Source organism: Centrocercus urophasianus, unplaced genomic scaffold (assembly GCF_019232065.1).
Source record: "Centrocercus urophasianus isolate 14NV4802_14NV808 unplaced genomic scaffold, USGS_Curo_1.0 seq_19, whole genome shotgun sequence".
In the NCBI taxonomy this organism is placed as follows: domain Eukaryota; kingdom Metazoa; phylum Chordata; class Aves; order Galliformes; family Phasianidae; genus Centrocercus; species Centrocercus urophasianus.
The window spans coordinates 18,914,416-18,933,441 of NW_024884744.1; the positions used below are offsets into that span (position 1 = coordinate 18,914,416).

The window sequence follows — 19,026 nt, forward strand, 5'->3', positions numbered from 1 at the left end:
CCTCAGACAGCCAATCGTCTCCGCAGGTGTGAGCCTGAGGGGGGAGGGGTGACGGTTGGGGCCGTCCGGCTCTGGTGCGCGGGCGGGGCCATGCCCCGCGGCATTCTGGGAGTTGTAGTGCGCCGCTGGCGGGAAGGAGGCCTGCCGTGCCGTGCAAGTGCTGGGGCTGCTCCCTCGCAGCGGCACCCCGGGCCCGGCGGTCCGCTTACAGGCTCTTCCGCGGTTTGCCTCAGCTTTGCGGTCTGGTACCCCGGACCAACACTTGTGCGGGAAGCGTTCGGACCCTCGTGCCCTTTCGTCCCCGGAAAGCGAGGATACGGGGCAGGGCTGCCAGGACGCGGCTGTGGCTAGGAACGGGGAGGTGGGGGAGCCCCGCACTGCTCAACGTTGGGTCGGTTTGGGCCCATCCCGCCCACCATCTACGCTGGCCTGAGCGTTCCTAGCAACGGCCGCGGGCAGGGGGGCCGGCGCCGCGTTCGAACGGCCCGCCACCGCGCCGCGGTCTCCCATTGGCTGATGGCCGTGCCGCTCTGCCACTATTGGGCAGGGAGACGGCCACGTCCCGCCCCCGGCAGTTTGAGGCGAGCGCTGCGAGGCACTGACCGGGCCGCGCTGCGAGTCGACCGTCGTGCGTTAGGAGCGGCGGGGCTCAGCCGAGCCGCGCTTCTGTTAGCGGAGCTCCCCGCTGCTCCTGGCCGTGCGCGGGGATGGCCGGCAGTGTGTGCGGCCGCTCTGCAGACAGCCCCCTGGGCCTCGACCCGCTGAGCGACTCGGAGCAGCTGAGCAGGTCCTACCCGTGGGCTGGTGGCGGCGGGAGGAGCCGGCTGGCCGGACTGTGCCGGCGGGGAGCCTCGCTGTCCGGTGAGCGCTGCGTTCTGGGGGTCGCGGGCTGCCAGTGGCAGCGATGGGTGCTCTTACGGCCCTTCCTCCTTTCCTTCCCTCACTCTGGCAGCAGTAGCAGAAGCACAGAGACGGGCTGGCAGCCGACTGAACGTGAACCGGCTGTGTGCCCGGCTAGCCTGGCTTGTGAGGAGGACAGCCTGGCTTGTGTCAGCAATAATGCGGCCAGCAGGAGCGGGAGGTGACCGTGCCCTGTATCCAGCTCTGGTGAGGCCGTATTTCCTGTGCTGCATTCAGCGCTGGGCTCATGCTACAAGACAGACGTTGAGGTGCTGCTGTGTGCCCAGAGGGCAGTGGAGCTGTGAGGGGTCTGGGGCACAAAGTGTGATGGGGAGCAGCTGAGGGAACTGGGATGGGTTGGTCTGGAGAAGAAGAGGCTCAGGGGGAGCTTCACTGCTCTGCAACTCACTGAGAGGAGGCGAGGTGAGGTGAGGGTCGGCCTCTGCTCCGAGATTAACAGTGATGGGATGAGAGCTGATGGCCTTAAGTTGTGCCACAGGAAGTTCAGGTTGAATATTACAGAAAACTCTTCAGAAAGAGCAGGGAGGCACTGCACAGCTGCACAGGGCAGTGGGGCAGTCACCATCCCTGGAGGCGTTCAGAGCTGTGGAGATGTGGCACTGAGGGATGTGGGCATGGTGGGTGGACTTGGGGATCTGAGAGGTCTTTTCCAACCTTAGTGACTCAATGTTCTTGGGATGACTTCTCCAGTTCTTGAGAGCAGCCCTGCAGAGAAGGACCTGGGGATTCTGATGAATGAGAAACTTAACATGAGCCAGGAGTGTGCTCTTGCAGCTTGGAAAGCAAATGCTATTATGGGCCCTATCAGAAGAGGGCTGGCCAGCAGGAACAGGGAGGTGATTGTCCCTTTCTACTCTGCTCTTGTGAGGCCCCATCTGCAGCACTGTGTCCAGGTTTGGAGCCCCCAGTACGAGGAAGACAGGGAGCTGTTAGAGAGAGTCCAGAGGAGAGCCACAAAGATGATCAGGGGACTGGAGCATCTCCCCTGTGAAGACAGGCTGAGGGAGCTGGGCTTGTTCAGCCTGGAGAAAGGAAGGCTGTGGGGGGCTGTGGGGTGACCTCATTGCAGCCTACAGTACCTAAAGGGAGCCTACAAACAGGAGAGGAATCAACTCTTGATAACTGCAGGACAAAGGGGAATGGTTTTAAGTTGAGGGAGGGAAGATTTAGGTTGGATGTCAGGGAGAAATTCTTTACAGAGAGAGGAGTGAGGTGCTGGAACAGCTGCCCAGAGAGCTTGTGGATGCCCCGTGAATCCCTGGAGGTGTTCAAGGCCAGGTTGGATGGGGCCCTGGGCAGCCTGGTCTAGTTTTAAATGGGGAGGTTGGTGGCCCTGCATGTGGCAGGGGGGGTTGGAGATTCATGATTCTTGAGGTCCCTTCCAACCTGGGCCATTCTGTGATAATTCTCCAGTATTTCCCTTTCCATTTGCTGCCAGTCCTTCAAAGCTACTTAGTTTGGCAGTGGAGTGATGGTGTTTGTTTGGTAGCTGATGTCGCTTCCCATGGGAGTATTTATTGCAGTCAGAACTTCTGGAAGTTTTAGTACAATCACTTGCCATTGTGTAACATAAAGTGTTGGTGTGGGCTCTGGTATTTCGGTGTCACGTCTTGTGAATAGTTAATTAACTGGCTTCTGACTAACTGCAATTATATTTAATAATAGTTCCAATTTTAACTTGAGATAATTCAAAACCTTTTAAACTCTCGTGACTTCAGCAGAAGAAAAGCTTGAATCGTCTGGTTGGATTATTTGCACGCTGACAATTTTTTTTTCTAGCCTACAGAGGGAGTTTAATTATTCCAGTGGCTGTGACTCAAAAATGTTTATTATTGTAATTGTTTCTGTTATCTTTAGTTTCATCGGTTTTATTTTCTTGCATTTTCTTAAAAAAGCATAGAAGCATGTGTTTTGGGATGTAATTACTGGACAATCAGACAACTGATTTTTCATTAATTTCCGCTGTGCTCCTGTAGTAAACTATTATAACACAGCTGATTTTTGTTGTTCTCACAGGGGAGAAATGGAGCTCTTACTGCTTCTCTTCGCTGGCAGCTCATAATGTTTGTGCCAGCAAAATCGGGAGCCCTTGTGCTCAGCAGGACTCTGCCTCTCTTTCCATTTCTGTTGGAAGTTCTTCTTGCTCCTTTGTGCATGCTCCTGCCCTGGAGGAATCCAGCCAGCACTTCCTGACTGCTGCCCGCAATCCAAACCAGGCCATCTTCACGGTGGATGTCACCACAACGGAGGTATTTGCAGCTGTGAATGCTAAGCTATAGCCCACCTAACTGATGCAGGCTGGATGATCTCACATAAGCTACAATACCCGTTATTCTTACTTGCATCTGCAGGTAATTAGTGTCGTGAGGGTGTTTTATAGCTGCTTAGTAATTGTCTGAAGGCTGGCAATACATGTATTTTTATGGCACGTTGTAGTTAGCAAAATATACGTAACCAATTAGTTATTTTAAGTCTTTTATTTCAAATGGAAAAAGAGGCTAAAGAAGAATGCAGCTACAATGTAGCATACAGAAAGAAAGGAAAAGCTGATCATGCTTCAGGCATTTTGTCTAGAAAGTAGCAGCCCAGGGATAAATGTACGGTGGCAAGACATCTCTGCCTGCCCCACTTACCGCCCTTTTCGCACTGGGGGAGAGAGATTTTTGTTTCTGTCCTAACAGAGACCCGAGTATAAAGCTGAAGGCTAACAGCTGTAAAGAGCTGTGCCATTTTTAGCTTGAGCTGACAATTTGAGCTCTACCATCCTAAAGACACTTAATCCTAACTTGGTCTTTAACAGAGGCTTAAGCATGGCAATGATCTGTGTGATTGTTGCATGCCTTCAGGGGCGGATAAAGTTCTATGGCCTGCCTCAGCATTGCTTGCAAGTACAACTTTGTGACTTTGCCTCATAATTCACAAGGGCGGAGGAGATAGGAAGTTAAAAGCAAGCAGGAAGTCTAAAAGGAAAGCCATGATTCAAACACTCTTCACCAACAAGACACTTGGGCAATGAATGTCTTAGAATAAGAAGCTGAATTGTTTCCAAAGACTGCAGTTGAAAAGGGCTGCTGTATTTCCACTGAAAGGAAGTGTCCTGATATTAAAGTAACAACCTGAGGAGAAGATGATCTATAAACAAGACTTTCAGCTTTTATTCTTTGTTTCCTTTCTTTTCTAGATTCTAGTGGCTAATGACAAAGCCTGCAGGCTGCTTGGGTGCAGCAGTCAGGAGCTCATTGGTCAAAAGCTTTCCCACTTCATATCCAAATGTGACCAAGAGACACGGGAAGCTGTGGGTGATGAGTGTTTAGAAACTGATGAACATTCATCAATGGTTTCAGGAACTGTGGTATGTAAAATGTTTGAGCAAATGTCCCTCACTGTATACAAGATTTGTGGGGCTTAGGGTGGCTTTGGTTTTCTTGACAGTTTGAGTGTAATTTCTTGATCTAGTTAACTTAGTGGGCACTCAGTAATTAAGTCATTTGTCAGGCTGTTTTGTTTAAAAGTGTGCAACGTGGGTATTTAAAGGGTAAAGGTGCTTTGCAAGGCACTTACATGAGCTTTCCAGTCATGATGACTTGACTAATCAGATCATCAAGGACATTTGATCTAAAAAAAGAATAAATAAATAAAGAGATCAATCAATGTAAATTGCTGAACATGGAAAACATCATTATGGAGAAGTTCCCAATTGGCTGGTCTTTAAAATGACCTTAAGTGGCACTGTGCATGTTGTGAAGTTACATGTCCATCAGGCACTGCAACGTGTCTGACAACACCCCAGGTGCTGCAAATGAGTGGAATTAATAGTGTGGTTAATTAGGAGAAAGCTGTGTGAGAAGTCTCCATGTTTTCTTTGGCTGCTGCTGTGAAATGATCAGTACCTCAGAGCTCCATCTTCCTGCATCATCAATTCGGTCTGGGGAAAAAAAACAAACATCTTAAGCCTGGTTAGAAAAATCCAGGATTAACATTAAATGTCTGATGAAAACACTAACCTTGAAGTGCAGCTGTGCCCAGTGCTTCATAGGCTGCTGTGGAGGTTTTGTGGGATTCATAAACCCATTCTGTCAAGGTCTCATAAAAAAGATAAAAGACTTGATATGAACACTGCAGGTTGTATGATAGGTAAACATTTCCTGATTGGAGAAGAATCTTCTCCCATAAGAAATTAAGCTGCTGCTCTTGTGGCTGAAAGTAAGACCTGCATTACTAATGTGGAGTATTTGCTAGCATCGTGGGGCATCTCTTATGTAAGGCAGCTCTGAAAAGCTCTTTTCATTGAAAATAAGGCATTAGATCAACATGTTTATTATGCTGATTGAAATTCTTTGAGTCCTCTTGAGGCTGGGAGGAAAAAAACAAAGCAACAACAAAAAAGCAACAACAGTGACTTAATTGCAATCCTTATCAATTCCATATTAGAGGCGTTTCTCCCAATAAGCTGTCAATAAACAAGTTTTTTCTAACAGTGAGGGACTCCTCTTGCTCAAAACCTTGCAAAGTAACCACAGCCTTAGTGAATTGTAACTCTAAATCTTGTGGAAAGGTGGATGTTATCAACCATCTCAAAGAGAAGATCCCCGTCTCGGTGTGGCTGAGGCGAATAAGACTCAAGGACAGCCAGCGCTGCGTGGTTCTGCTGGAGCCAGTGGAAAGACTTTCAGCTTTTGTTTCCTTCAGGGCTGACGTGAGTGTTTTCCTCATGATCAAATGAGGCAGCAGTTTCTGTGTGCAAATGTGGCTAAAAGCTGGTGGATGCACCATCACTTGTGAACACAAAGTGTGTGCACAGCACTGCTTGAACTTGGGATTGCATGGGCAGCATCTGTGTGTGTTTTTCCCACGAGGCTGACCTTGACATTGACAAGTCAAAATATCCAGGTGGTGGTGGTTTGGCAGGGCACTGTTAGTGACCACAGGGGTGCCCTTGTAAGGGAATCTCCTTGCTGAGGGGACTTTCTATGAGGAGTCCTGGCCTTCCCTGCTCTCCCCTACGACATGCTAATGTTAGAGCATTGCGTAATTGCCTTGCCTGCTTTTACTGAGTTAGTTGTATTCCTGAAGGGACAACAGAATGAGGCCTGCTGTTTGATAAGATGCTTGCAAGAAACTGTTAAAGGATTGAGTGGACTGTGGCTGAAATGCTAAATTAAAATATATATAATATATATTATATATAATATATAATATAATAATACTGTGTATTTTCTTGTCAAGGGAGGCATTACATCATGTGACCTTCTTTTTGCCCATCTCCATGGCTACCCAACATTGGAAGAAGTAGTTGGACTCCACATAAAAGACCTGATTCCTGCTGTGCAGATCCCTCTTCTAGGCAAAAAAATCCCAAAGGTATACTATAAGTGCCAACCACTTTCTTCCCTATCCTTTCCTTTTGGGTTGCAGGTGCACTGTGGTTTCCATCCTTATGTAACAGATGAAAGCCTTTTTGGAGAGAAGCACGAGTTCTGTGAAAAAGGGTGTGATGCTTATTTATGGAGCTGCCAACAGGGTATTTTTGAACTAGGAATGAGTCCAGTCCCTGATCTGTCACTGTGGAGTCTATCCTGGTGAAAGATGTCTGCAATCCATCAGAAGCCTGGCTTTTTAAGGGAACGTGCTCAGTCAGCTCCCTAATATTCCTATGGATCCTTAAGCCAGTTTCAAACATGTCTGTCTGAGGAGTAAGGACCTAAAGAATATCCAGGTCTTGCAGAGGTCATAAAAACAGGCAGCTGGGTAATTGAATGAGGCCTTAGTAATGCCTCATTTGCTGAAAAGCTGCAGTGTGGACTTTCCTGCTCTTTGCTATTGAGATATTTATGCAGGAGTTCATCTCTGGTTTCCTAAGGATGTAGAACCCTGACTTTTGTCCATTTTTATATTCACTGAATGTTTGCTTTTCTCTTCCTGCTCCTTTTTCCTGAGAACACTGAATTAATTAAGGTTTTTCTTTCTCTCCTCTCTAATCTAGAACCTCAAGGTTCAGAGAGCTGTAGGTCGATCCAGAGAGGGCAACGTGTTTCCTCTCACTTTAAAACTCCAAGTTAGCCTCCTGGAGGAGGACCAAGTGGCAGCACAGAGCAATGGTGTTCTACAGACAGAAGGAGAACTCTCTTTCACACACTATCATTACACTGCTGCAGTTGAAGTTTTTTCTACCATCAGCGGCCTTATTACTCTACAGGCAGATGGAACCATCCAGTGCATCAAGGATAGTTTTGCTTTAACACTGTTTGGCTATGAGAAGAAAGAGCTGTTGGGGAAGGTAAGATAGGAATATGAATGCCCCTGTGCCCAAATGAGTGCTGTGTCTGGCAGTGTATCCATTAGTGTCTTATGGGCTTCTTTTCTACTCGTTTCTGTCTGTCACAAAGCTGCATGCATGTGTTGAGCAAGGAACATGGGATGGTACAGAAATTATCTTGCTGTGTTGAAGTCTTGTAGCATTGAGGAGCTGGCTGGAGCCCAAAGCAATCTGCACAATGACACGTTCTCCACCAGTGATGTGGACTGTCTGCATGGCTGTCCATAAGAATCAGGCCTACAGTCACTGCTAGCATTTGCCCCCAGTCTGTGAGAGCCTCCTTAGCTTTACAGGTTTCATTCTGTGTTTTAGAACATAACATTCCTGATCCCTGGTTTCTATAACAACATGGAGAGAAGCGATGACTGCTCCTTGCCATTACCTCCTCTTGATGACTCTCTGGGGACAGAAAGTGAGTGCTGCTTTGAGGATGTTTCTGCCTGCTGCACGACTGGTTCTGGTTGCCGTAGCAAAGGTAAAATTAGCAGAGGAGAGAGATTTTTCCTGTAAAAATAGGAAATGTGCTTTATAAAAACCAAGTACCTCTGTGCACTTCTTAAACTGGATTTCTGCCATAACCCAAGGTGAACAGAATTGTTCATGTAAGCTTTTGCTTTTCTCTCTCTTACGAAGAAGATGAAACTGAATATCCAAGGCAGAAATTATTCTGTTAACAGAGAATGCTTTGTATGTACTGAATGTTTGTCTCCTCTGTTTTTTTTTTTTTCCTGTTTTCTTTTTTCCCCCCACCTTTTCTTAAAAATGTGCAACTGCATTGGAACCAATGCACAGCTGCTGGTGGAACAAATAAGAGTTAGTAGACAGTGTGCAGCTTAAGTAATTCTTTGGTGAAGTGATGCTTCTAATCTGGAAGTAATTTTTTTTTGGCTGAGGAGACTATTTTGACAGCCAGCCTTTACTAAATGCTGTGATTGTTCTAGATTGTAATCCAGGTTTGTTCATTCATTACCTTCTTCTGCAGCAACAGCACCTGGTTTACTTTGTTTTGTAAGTGACTGTTTTCCTCTTTTGACCTTTTGTCACTAAGGAAGGAAGTTCTTACCTTATTCTTTCACTTGCACTATTGCACTAAAAGGACTATTCCTTTTTCATCCTGCAACTTCAGTGAGTTATAAACCTTTTCATTTTAGATGTTGGAATTGGGCAGCATGTGTGTCTAGGGCCTTTTTTTCTTTTACTTCTTTAATACCTGTCCAGGAAAGGTGAATTTAGCAGCCTTAAAACATCTAGGTTCCTGGATATGACCATTTCTCAGGCCAAACCTGACTAAAATGCTCGACTGCCTTACCTGAAGCAACTCTTCTATACTCAATTCCATGGGGACCTGTGCAGTTTAAAGTTTGTTTTCCTTTTTAAAGCACTGTAGATACTGAAGCATAAAAATAAAAGGCAAAATTGGTATGGTTTGAATTCTTGTTTGGTGCAGGTGACGACTTTGTGTCTGCATCTTCAGCCAACCTGCTGTCAAGAGATGAAGAGCAGGAATTGGCAAGGAGACACAGAGAAGACAGGTTGCTACGTGGTGAGAGTAAGCAGAAGAATGGGAGCAGTCTGTTATCTCTTCCCTCACCTCCTGAAGTGGCAGCCACACTTCCAAATCGGTAGGCATTTTATGGACCATCATCTCACTTTGGAAAAAGCAAAGACCTGGAGGGATAATCACAAGCAAAAACTGCTGGGTTTGGTTTTTTTTTTTTTCCACTTCTCTGATATTGGTGGCAATGTGTAACAAGAGCCTTCTGCATTTGGATCTCTGAGATTCTGAGAGCTGTTTGCAAGACAGGTTGAGCTTTGCTTACCTTAGATTTTCATTGAGATCTGCATGTTGTATTGATAAAGTTTTGGGATTCACCCCCTGATGGGTACCAAGTGTTTCATCACAGGCCATGGAAGGTAATTACACCCTGTCTTGCTAGATATGAAACAATGGGTGGTTGTTTCCTTCCATGGTATCCACTAACTGGTCTTGCTCTGAGGCCAGGTAACCTGGAATGGGATCTAGACATTATTCCTTCTGGAATAATAACTGTCAGGTTACCCATTGAAGCATGATATTGTGTTACTAGAGTGCAGGCATCTTTATTGCATCTTTCTAGGTCTCTTTCCTTTGATAATGTTAGGAATTCTGCACGAGGCTCTGTGTGATGCACCCAACTTTGCTCAAGGGAAGTTTTAAACCTTCCACATTAACTTCTGAGAGTTGGAATTGTTATTTGTTGCCTTTTTAATGTGCATTTAATGTAATGTTACAGCACAGTTCTTGCCATTTTTTAAGCAGATTGATAATCTGATAGCTTCCTTGTGCTGTCCTTCACATCTCTGTATCACAGATGGGTTATAATTGCTTCACTACATGGGTTGTTTTTCTATTCTGCATCTTTGCTGATAGAACTACTTAGAAAATACTTTGTGCCGTGGGCTTCAGTGAACCATGGTTAAAATGACTGGAAACACCTCAGGGATCTTCTGTCTTCAGGACTTGAAGGGTGCAGCCATGTGCTGGCCTTTTGCTTTGACCTAAGAAATACGTTTAGAAATCAATCTAGACAAGGAATTAATCCATAAGTGAAGACTGCTGTTCAAGTGTGCCTATCCCAGTTTGGTGGGAATGGGATTTGTTAGCATTTTGAATGCTTCCATCAAGAGCTTTTTGCCTTTTTCTTTTAAATTAAAAATAATCATTAAAAACGGGGCAGGCTTTAAGTAATGGACGTATCAATGGGAGAGTGGGCAGGATGTAAGTGACTGTTTTATCCTTTTGTCATCATGATATCACTAATAACTTGGAATCCTTGCAGTGAAGGCAGCATTGTGGCTGATGAGCTGCCAGCCCTCTGTGCAGAGCCTTCTCCTGAAACCCAGCCTGACAGAATCAGAGCACTGGAATGCTGCAGGGTGGTGGAAAATGCAAGATCATGTAATCCTCCAGAAATGCACCCTGCACAGGTATCTCTGTCGTCATCTGCTTCAGAGCAGTTGGGTTTCAATCAGAACTTAAAGACACCCTTAAGAAGCAGCCATGGTGCAGCACCTGGTGCCTCTGAGACTGGCAGTGCCAGCGAGGGCAGCTTCTCGCTTTATCAATTACATGTTCATCATCAAGACCCAAAGGGGTTAAATTGTCAGCAGGTCTCTGTGTTGCCCTATGAAATGCTGAAGGATCAGCACTCCACCAGTGCTCAAGGACAATCTTCTTCAGCAAATGTTGCCTGCTTCACTGTATTTTCTAGCCCAGAAGATGAGCCAGATACTGCACCCAGTGGAACGAGTAAGCCACCGTCTTGTTTTCCTTGTAACTCATCTGGAACACTGCAAATAAATGAACCACAGCCTGGGACAACACTGAGCTGCACACAAGATTTTCAAAGTCACGTGGCTGGAGGACAGTTGGCAAATGCTAGCTTCATGTGTGATGGAAAACATTCCAGTCTTGAGCATGCTGTTGCTGAAAGCAGCTTGCTGAAAGATGCACATTTCATTGCAAATGGAAGAAATGGCACCTATGATGGTGGCTCAGGAAATACAATGGGTTGCACTGGTTCTGCACTGGGAGCTGCCCCGACCTTCAGAACTGTGAGACAAACTGATGCTGAGCTGAACTCCATTTGCTCTGATCTCGAGGATCTGGATCTGAATATTGGTGTCACAGGGAACTCTGGCAACTGTTTAGGTTCTACTTCTGATTCTGTAGAAGGCTTCTCTTCTAATACAGTGAACTCAGCTGCAGGCAGTATGTTAACTCAGAAGAGTGGTGCTTCTTCAGCTGAGCAGCTGTTAAATGGTGTTGCCATAAAAGATGGTTCTGGGTATCTGCCTTCACAACAGCGTTTGGAAAACCCTGAACAATCCTTCCAAGCCTTCACTGAGAAGGCTAAAACTCTCACAGAGACAGTGGGGGATAATGTCAGCAGAAACATGTTGAAAAGCAAAGGCAGTTCTGAAGAAGACTGTCAGTTGCATGGGCAGGAAAAGGTGGAAATAAAAGCAACGTCTACCCCTGTGAAACAAGAAGGAAGACCAAATCATGCAGCTCCTTTCAGTGCAGAGATTCTGGAAGGCAGCTACAGTGGGAACTGCAGTCACAAAGATGGTTCACAATTAAGTAAGTTGCACCTGTCTCCTCTTCCCAGAACTCTTACTCTGTCTTCCTCCCACATCTTTGCAGAAGGCAGCTGCTTTAGGCTTAGAAGCTGGCAGAGAAGAAGGAAGCAAGCTGTAGCATCTAAAAAGAAGTCTAGTATTTAAGTCTGTGCAGAGAGCATTGGAATAGCAGGTGGTTGCTAAGAACTTCAGATAGACTGAACTGTCAGAAATATTCTTAAACACTCATAACTGATTTTGAACAGAAAATCTAACTCCTTTGGAAATACATATAATGGAGCATGCTTCATTCACTCATTCAGCAGGACCTAGTGCATGTATACATTCCCAATTTTTATGCCATTTTGAATAACAGTAAGAAATGAACAGTCCCAATTGCACACTGACAACCATTTCTGCTAAAGGCTGGTGGGATGCTGTGAAGGTAACCCCCTGCGTACCTCTAGAATAGCTGTGCTTTTGTCCCTGATGATTCCTTCCTAAGCACGTGTTCTCCCAAAAGTAATGAAGAAAATGGAGAAATTCACTTTAAGAACTCAGGATTTCATCCTAAGCTTCTTGTGGTCTCCTTTGCTAACTTTTGGTTCCACCATTTTAACCTCCTGACTTGTTTCTGCAGGCATACTCTTTGAAGTAAAACGTGTGGAGCTGCAGGACCCTGCTGTGCTCTTCTGTGTCTGGGTAGTGAAAGACCTGCAGAGCCAGAAAGAAGCTGTAGCAAAGACTCAGCTTTTGCTCTCCAGTCTAGCAAGCTCGACCCAGTCCGCTCTAGATCTTTCCACACACAGTCTTGGAGAAGTAAGAAACTTGGCCACTTCATAACACTGAGCTGAAGTTGGGAAGTTGCTCAAATATCATGAGGGCAGGATGGGGGGATTGTTTTTCCTGGTTTTCCTCTTTCTACATCAAAAGAAACGTGCCATTACTCTAAAAACAACACATTTGGCAACATTTCTGGTACTGTGTATTTGGCTTAGCATAGTTATCTTTCCAGCCTGAATGGTAACAGCACCTGAACTTCAAATTTATTTTCAGGCTGGTTTAAGTACATCTACAATGGATGCTTACATCAGCGTGGTGAGATTAGTTGTAAAATCAGTGTGATCCTGCAGTTGCAGGAGTTGGTAGGAAAGCTTGTGGTATTTCTTTACTATAGATTTTACTGGGATATTAAGAGGATGTGCTTTGAATTTGTTCTCTCTTGATATCTGCTAAGAGAGCAATCTGCAGAATGAAACTGCTGCCTTATCAAGAAGCCTGGTAAACACAGGTAAGGTGGTGTTGTATGTAGGTGTGTGGTCTATGTAGAGGTTATTGAGGCAAACACAGACCACCAAATCTATAGATAGAGCTTGAAGCTGTACCTTTCACTTCCTTCAGTTCAGTTGTTTCCTGTCAGCATTTACTTTGTTTGGCAGATGTTGCTCTGTGGCTTGCCCAGTTCATTTTCTTGCTGTGTTTTCTTTTCCTCTGTACCCAGGCCATCAAATCATCTTCGCTCTCTGACAATTCCCGAAGAGCTGAAGAGCTTGAAAGATTAAGGGCTTGTGAGGGAGAGTATGCCAAACATTATCACACTCTCAGCCTCATTGGCAAAGGATCTTTTGGCTTTGTCTGGACTGCCAGGAGCAAGGAAAATCAGCAGGAGGTTAAGTATTTCTTTCAAATATTGCAATGGAATTATTTGGAATCTGAACAGAAATGTTAGAGTGTCCAGCAGCGTCAGCACTCTGCTTTCAGAAGCTGCTATTTGGTAGTTCAGGACTTTGCTTTGTTTTGAATGCAAATGTGGATCACCAACCTTCTGAAGGCAGGACAGTGAGGTGTTTGCATTGATACAATGTTCACAATGATGCACCTTATCCAAGGCAGAGGTACAGAGTGAGGCTGGCCAGGTAGCCCCTTTAACCCCTAGTAAGAGCTTTATTTCAGGCTTAACAGGATTACAAGTTTTAATCTAACCTTACTGAAGAGAATAACAAACTCCAAAGTTTAGCATGTTGCAGTTCAAGCATGTGGTGACTTCATTGTGCAACAGGCATGTTGAAGTTATGGGGTCCTCTATCAGCAGAAGTATTTTGGGTGCTGAGAAGCAAGCTGTGGTGTTTCTCTGTGTGAATGGAAGTGCTTGGTTGTTTTTCCTCTGTGCCAGAGCTCACCCCTGCTGACTGATAGGAGAGCTGGCCTCTAAGAGCCTTTGGAACTCAATTTTATTAATAGTCAACTGGCATCTGGGACTAAATTAGTTTAAAGATGTTTATAGATGCCATAAACAAAGCATTACTGACTGACTTGGTCCTTACAGTTATGATTCACCAACATTTTTCTTGGGAATTAACTTACTGAACACTTACAGTTCTGCTCTTGCAATACTGAAATGCTGTTGTCTGTGCAGGCTGTTGTGAAGTTCATCTGGAAGGAGAGAGTGCTTGAGGACTGCTGGGTGGATGATCCTGATGTGGGGAGAGTTACTCAAGAAATAGCAATCCTGTTGAAGCTGCAGCACCCCAATATCATTAAGGTACAGAAACTCAGTTTGAACTGGATCAGATGGCTCCTTTGACTATGTAAGGCCTTATGCTCTTCTTCAGAAGTGTCCTGTATTAACTTTACCTTTTCAGTAAAGAGCTGTCATGCCCTGTTAAGGGTCACTTGCTTTTAGACACGTACCACAAGCTGTTGATGTAAGTGCAGATGTGAAGGTATGAATCTAACAGAAGCAAGTCTGCTGTCTCTAGATGCAGTCTTGGGAATGGACCTATGATGTCACAGCAGAACACTCACTAGTTCAGTAGATGATCTGGGTATATCTTGATTTCTGCTAGTTTTTTTCAGAGAGAACTCCTCTGATTTTGTGGTTCTGCCCTCTTTTCAATGAACATTTGTGCTCAGTGAAATGAGACTTATGAATGGGTTGTGATGCGCTTCGCTTGAATCTGCCATGGGAAGTTAGTGTTTGTTTAGCTCAATAATTACAAAGGGAATTAGAAGGTGAAGCACAAACAAATAACAGACTGTTTTTTATCAGGTGCTGGATGTGTTTGAAAACGAACATTTCTTCCAGCTGGTGATGGAGAAGCACGGATCTGGTCTGGATCTCTTTACGTTCATCGATAATCAGCCTGATTTGGACGAGCCATTAGCAAGCTACCTGTTCAGGCAGGTGAGAGCTGGGAACATACAGTTGCTACTTGCAGGGAAAAGATGGTTAGGGTGAGAACCAGGATCCTGTTTCTCTCATAAACCACTGTCATGCTCTACTCCCCTCACCTGGGATGCTGGTGGAAGACAGTGGTTTAGTGCTGCACCTTCTTTGTCTGCTGTGCAGTGTGCTCTCACAAATTGCACTCTGTTTCCCTGTTTCCTTTAGGCTTCCTACTGATAAGCCCCATTCCTATACCACCCCTGAGTTTATAGGGGTGCTTTGTTACCTCAGACCTGTATGCTATTTCTCTGCTGAAGGATCTTTGTATGATAAATAGAAGTTTTATTCTCTCAGCTCTCTGCTTTTGTCATTCGGATATGTTGTGGTATGGATCAAGATTGTCTCCAAGGTGATATAATTCTGATGCTATTCCTAATTATAGCACTGTTGCATGAATCGTGCAGCAAGAAGAATGGAGTTTAAGCCTAAGGATATTATTTATACCAATCTTCACTCCTAAGTGCTTTGTCGTGCTGCAGTATGAAAGGCATACAGTGTTATTCTTTCAGTGAAATGAAAGGACCATCCAAATGGAGCTTACCAAAATTAGGATCTGTGTCTTCATACAGTGTCAAAGCAACCCAAGATGTGGCTGTGGGAACTCTGATGCCATTTATGTTACTTGGAAGGACATCTGTCTGACTCAACACACAGCTCTCTCCTCCTCTTTCAGCTTGTGTCAGCCGTTGGGTACCTCCACTGTAGAAACATCCTTCACAGAGATATCAAGGATGAAAACATTGTCATTGCTGAAGATTTCACAGTTAAACTGGTGGACTTTGGTTCTGCTGCCTACCTGCAACCTGGCAAAGTGTTCTACACCTTCTGTGGGACCATTGAATACTGCTCACCAGAAGTGCTGTCTGGCAAACCGTATGTCACCCTATGAAACGTCGTTTTGTTGTAAATCACACCCCCAAAAAACAGCCCTGTGTGTGCAGGGCTGGATGGAAGCAGGGGGGGTTCCTAACCACAGGAAACAGAAGTGAGATTTAGGGCATTACAGTGACAGAAATTATTTGCAGAGGCTTATTAGTTGATTTTTGTTAAGCCTGTTGATGGGCTTTCTTGTTCTGGTCAGGTGTTTCATGCACAGCCTTGTACATCAGTTCACACTAATGTCTTCCCTATGACAGAGCTGAGTTCAAAAACAAGCCTCCAGTTGTCATTTCCAGCCTGGATGAGTTGTGCTGTGGCTTGGTGTCTCCCTTGTCTCTCACAGTATGCATGTCAGCTGCCTAACTTCTTCATACCTGTCTCTCAACTAAAAGCTGCTTTTTTACAGAGCTTGTATGAAGTTCTGTTTCAATATTTAACAGTTTCAGGTTATGGTTAAGTTCCTTAGCACATGATTCTGTCACTGCACTTGGAATTCATGCAAGTTTGTGCATCTCTGTAGGTACCACGGCCCAGAGCTGGAGATGTGGTCACTTGGTGTCACCCTTTATACCCTAATATTTGCAGAGAACCCCTTCTGTGAGCTGGAGGAGGCCATGGCAGCTGTCCTCAATTTTCCTCGGCCTGTGTCAAAAGGTGACTTTTCTCCCATTTAAAGGAAACATGAGCAGAGAAAAATGGGGAAAAACAGTTCCAAATGTCCTACGCAGTGATTTAAAATGCTGTTTTCTGAAGCAGAGAAATTCTGTTCTGCAGTTCTCTGTGCCTCCAATTCAGCTTCTTACTGTATGTCTTGTTAGTTTCAAATTCCAGTCCTCCCACTTACAGAGATGATTCAAGCTATTGCTTTGTCAAACTTCAGTGAGGTTTATGCTTGAGAAAGCCAGAACAAGGGCTGCTGGGAAGGCTGACTGTAGTACATAACGTTCAGTCAATAATGACACTCATCTCACTCTAAGGCAAGGTTTATCTCACTTGAACCAACTGTCAGGCAATAGCGTGTCACTCTGGGATGTTTGGTGATCATCTGTTAATATGTCATTTCTGAATGAACTGTATAGCTTGACATCACAGGAAAAATTCACTGCCCCTGCTTTGAGCTGTAGAAAACAAATTGCACGTCAGGCTACTGAAGTTTTCATCAACAAGTTCTCTGTGATCCCAGGAGCACAATGGTTATAAGTGGTGCTGCAGCTGAGCAGTGAATTCCTGAAGCTTTCCCTGAGCCTTGAGTGCACAGATGAGAATGGGGTGGCTGCAGGCTCAGCAGCCCTCAGGTGGGCTGGGCTCCAAAGCAGTGATTTTCGGGCTGCCTGTGTGACACTTGTTCCTCTGTCCTCATCGGTGTCAGAACTGCTCCTGGTTCTTTGTTTTCACAACCTGGAAATCCCATCATCCCGGGAGCTGAGCACGTTGTGAATAAAGCTGTGATAGAACAGGATGGTACAAGAGATTAGCGGGGAGGATTTGTAACTGAGATCTGCATTCTTTGAATATAAATCATATCTTGCATTCCCAGCGTGCCTAAAATACAGACTGAGCTGTTTGTGTCCCTGCTGCCTCTTCCCAGATCTCATGAATCTGATGGTGGGGCTGCTGCACCCTGCTCCAGAGCAGCGCACGACTCTAGCAATGCTGGTGGAGGATCCTTGGCTGAAGCAGCCTGTGAACCTGGGTGATTACACCTGGGAGGAGGTGTACGTCTCTGCTGGGGCAGGTGAGATCTTCTGAAGGCTTTTTCTCCCCCACCAGTGGAGCCAGCAGGGGAGGATTTATGAGACAAAGTTAGCCTATGGTTAGCAACTTCTTACCCAAAGGCAACTTTCTCATATCCAAACATGCTTTGAACCATTGACCCGGGGGACTGCAGTTCACCCCTCACTGTTGATCTTTCTTTCTAGGAAGCGGTGGATGGAGAAATGGTTCTGTTGAGCACTCACACAGAGGCAGACCCTCAGCTCCTCGCGTGGAGAGTGAGCCGTGTGTGAGTGCTGCCAGCTGTGTGTGTGCAGATCCCCTCTGGGAAGGAGCTGCAGCTGCGAGGTGTCAGGGCTGGAGCCTGGGGAGTCCCTGCAGCCGCTCCCTGCAGCAGCCCCTGCCTGTGCAGCCGTAACTGCAGGGCGTGTGAGGATTCCTGCTGCTTCCTGAGTGCTCATTCCAAGCACTTCTCTCTCTGTACAAAGAGAGAAAAGGAGGAATTCTTGAGAAATCCTGAGAGCAAGAACAGAGATTTCCTACGAGGGAGCGTTGTGACTGAACCACTTTCTGTTGTCTATTGAGGCAGCCTGACATCAAGATGCTTTTTTTTTTTTTTTTTTGTCTAGCCTGTGTTGTGCAGCTCTCACCACACTCCTGTTCTTCCCAGAACGGGTGGCTAAGCTGCATGCAAAGCACGCTTGCAAATCCTGCTATGCACAGCAGATTACTCAGCAATGTAAGTTCTGACCCTTTTAGACACTCCAGCCCAGGGTCTGCCCTTGCTTTGGGTTTTATCTCACAGAGGCTGTCAAGCTTCTCTAGCTAACAGGCTTGTAATTATTTTACCTAGGAAGGGATTTAAAGCTGGAAGGGATATATTTTTTTTGTCTTCTTTTATTGTTCATAGCTCAGAATATATTTTTATTGGCTGTTTTGACTTTTATATGTAGTTTTACTTTCTGAAAAAAAAAAAATGAATAAACACATGATTTTGTTGGTCAGCTGGCTTCTGGTTGGAGTTTGTGCACAAAAACAGACACACAATGGTGTGATGTGTATTTCTTTTTTCCCTATTTCTCCCTCTTCCCCCAGAGCTGGAGCTGGTGGAAGGAACTCTGCAACCCCTCTAACACAAATTGCCTGCTGTAGGATACAGTCCTCTCATCCTCCCTATAATACAGTCAGCACAACCTCATTGTGGCCATCCACTACTAGAAGGGAGTGTAAAAACAGGAGGAGGCATGGCTGTCTGTGAGGGTGAACAGTGATAGGACAAGGGGGAATGGTGTTAAACTGAGACAGGGGAGGTTTAGGTTGGACATTAGGAGGAAATTTTTCACACAGAGGGTGGTGAGGCACTGGCACAGGTTGCCCAAGGAGGCTGTGGATGCCCCATCCCTGCAGGCATTCAAGGCCAGGCTGGATGTGGCTCTGGGCAGCCTGGGCTGCTGGTTGGTGACCTGCACACAGCAGGGGGTTGGAACTGGATGAGCATTGTGGTCCTTTGCAACCCAGGCCATTCTGTGATTCTATGATAGATTTTTGAGGAGACAAAGATAGCAGAAAGAAAGCTTGGACTGGGCAGAGAGAATGCAGACCGGGTGAAGATCCTAACAACCACAGGCCACTGTGCAGCCCAGCCAGGGCCGCGATCCCAGCCGGGAGAAGCAGCAGTTCCTGCTTTTGTTTGTAGTCCTGTTTCCTCGCTCCAGGTTTTGATAGTTCAGCTGAGCACGTGGCAGCCTGAATTCGTGGCAGAACGCAGCTGTAACTCAGCACACGGAGGAAGGGCTCCGGCCCTCTCCTGCGCCTCAATCGTCGGCTTCGGCGTTCAGCGCCGCCGGCTCGGTGCGCGGTAGCTGTGCCT

General features: G+C 45.9%; 1 protein-coding gene across 2 annotated transcripts; it reads left to right on the top strand.

Annotated features, from left to right (window-relative positions):
- Positions 1-707: 707 nt before the first annotated feature.
- PASK (PAS domain containing serine/threonine kinase) lies at positions 708-18,160 on the top strand. 2 transcript variants are annotated; one of them, XM_042821136.1, is made up of 17 exons: positions 708-861; positions 2,938-3,170; positions 4,103-4,273; positions 5,477-5,617; positions 6,148-6,282; positions 6,905-7,198; positions 7,550-7,712; positions 8,685-8,859; positions 10,057-11,360; positions 11,979-12,157; positions 12,840-13,007; positions 13,755-13,880; positions 14,388-14,522; positions 15,238-15,437; positions 15,964-16,097; positions 17,032-17,178; positions 17,363-18,160. In XM_042821136.1, the coding sequence occupies exons 1-17, from the start codon at positions 708-710 to the stop codon at positions 17,572-17,574; spliced, it is 4,071 nt and encodes a 1,356-aa protein (XP_042677070.1). In that variant the 3' UTR covers positions 17,575-18,160. The 2 variants fall into 2 exon arrangements, with proteins under 2 accessions (XP_042677070.1, XP_042677071.1); XM_042821137.1 differs by having other exon boundaries at positions 10,489-11,360.
- The last annotated feature ends 866 nt before the right edge of the window (positions 18,161-19,026 follow it).

Coding starts and splice junctions, on each gene's coding strand:
- PASK (XM_042821136.1), top strand. CDS start 708: ATGGCCGGCAGTGTGTGCGGCCGCTCTGCAGACAGCCCCCTGGGCCTC. Junction 3,171..4,102: donor TGGATGTCACCACAACGGAG/GTATTTGCAGCT, acceptor TTTCTTTTCTAG/ATTCTAGTGGCTAATGACAA. Junction 14,523..15,237: donor CAAGCTACCTGTTCAGGCAG/GTGAGAGCTGGG, acceptor CTCCTCTTTCAG/CTTGTGTCAGCCGTTGGGTA.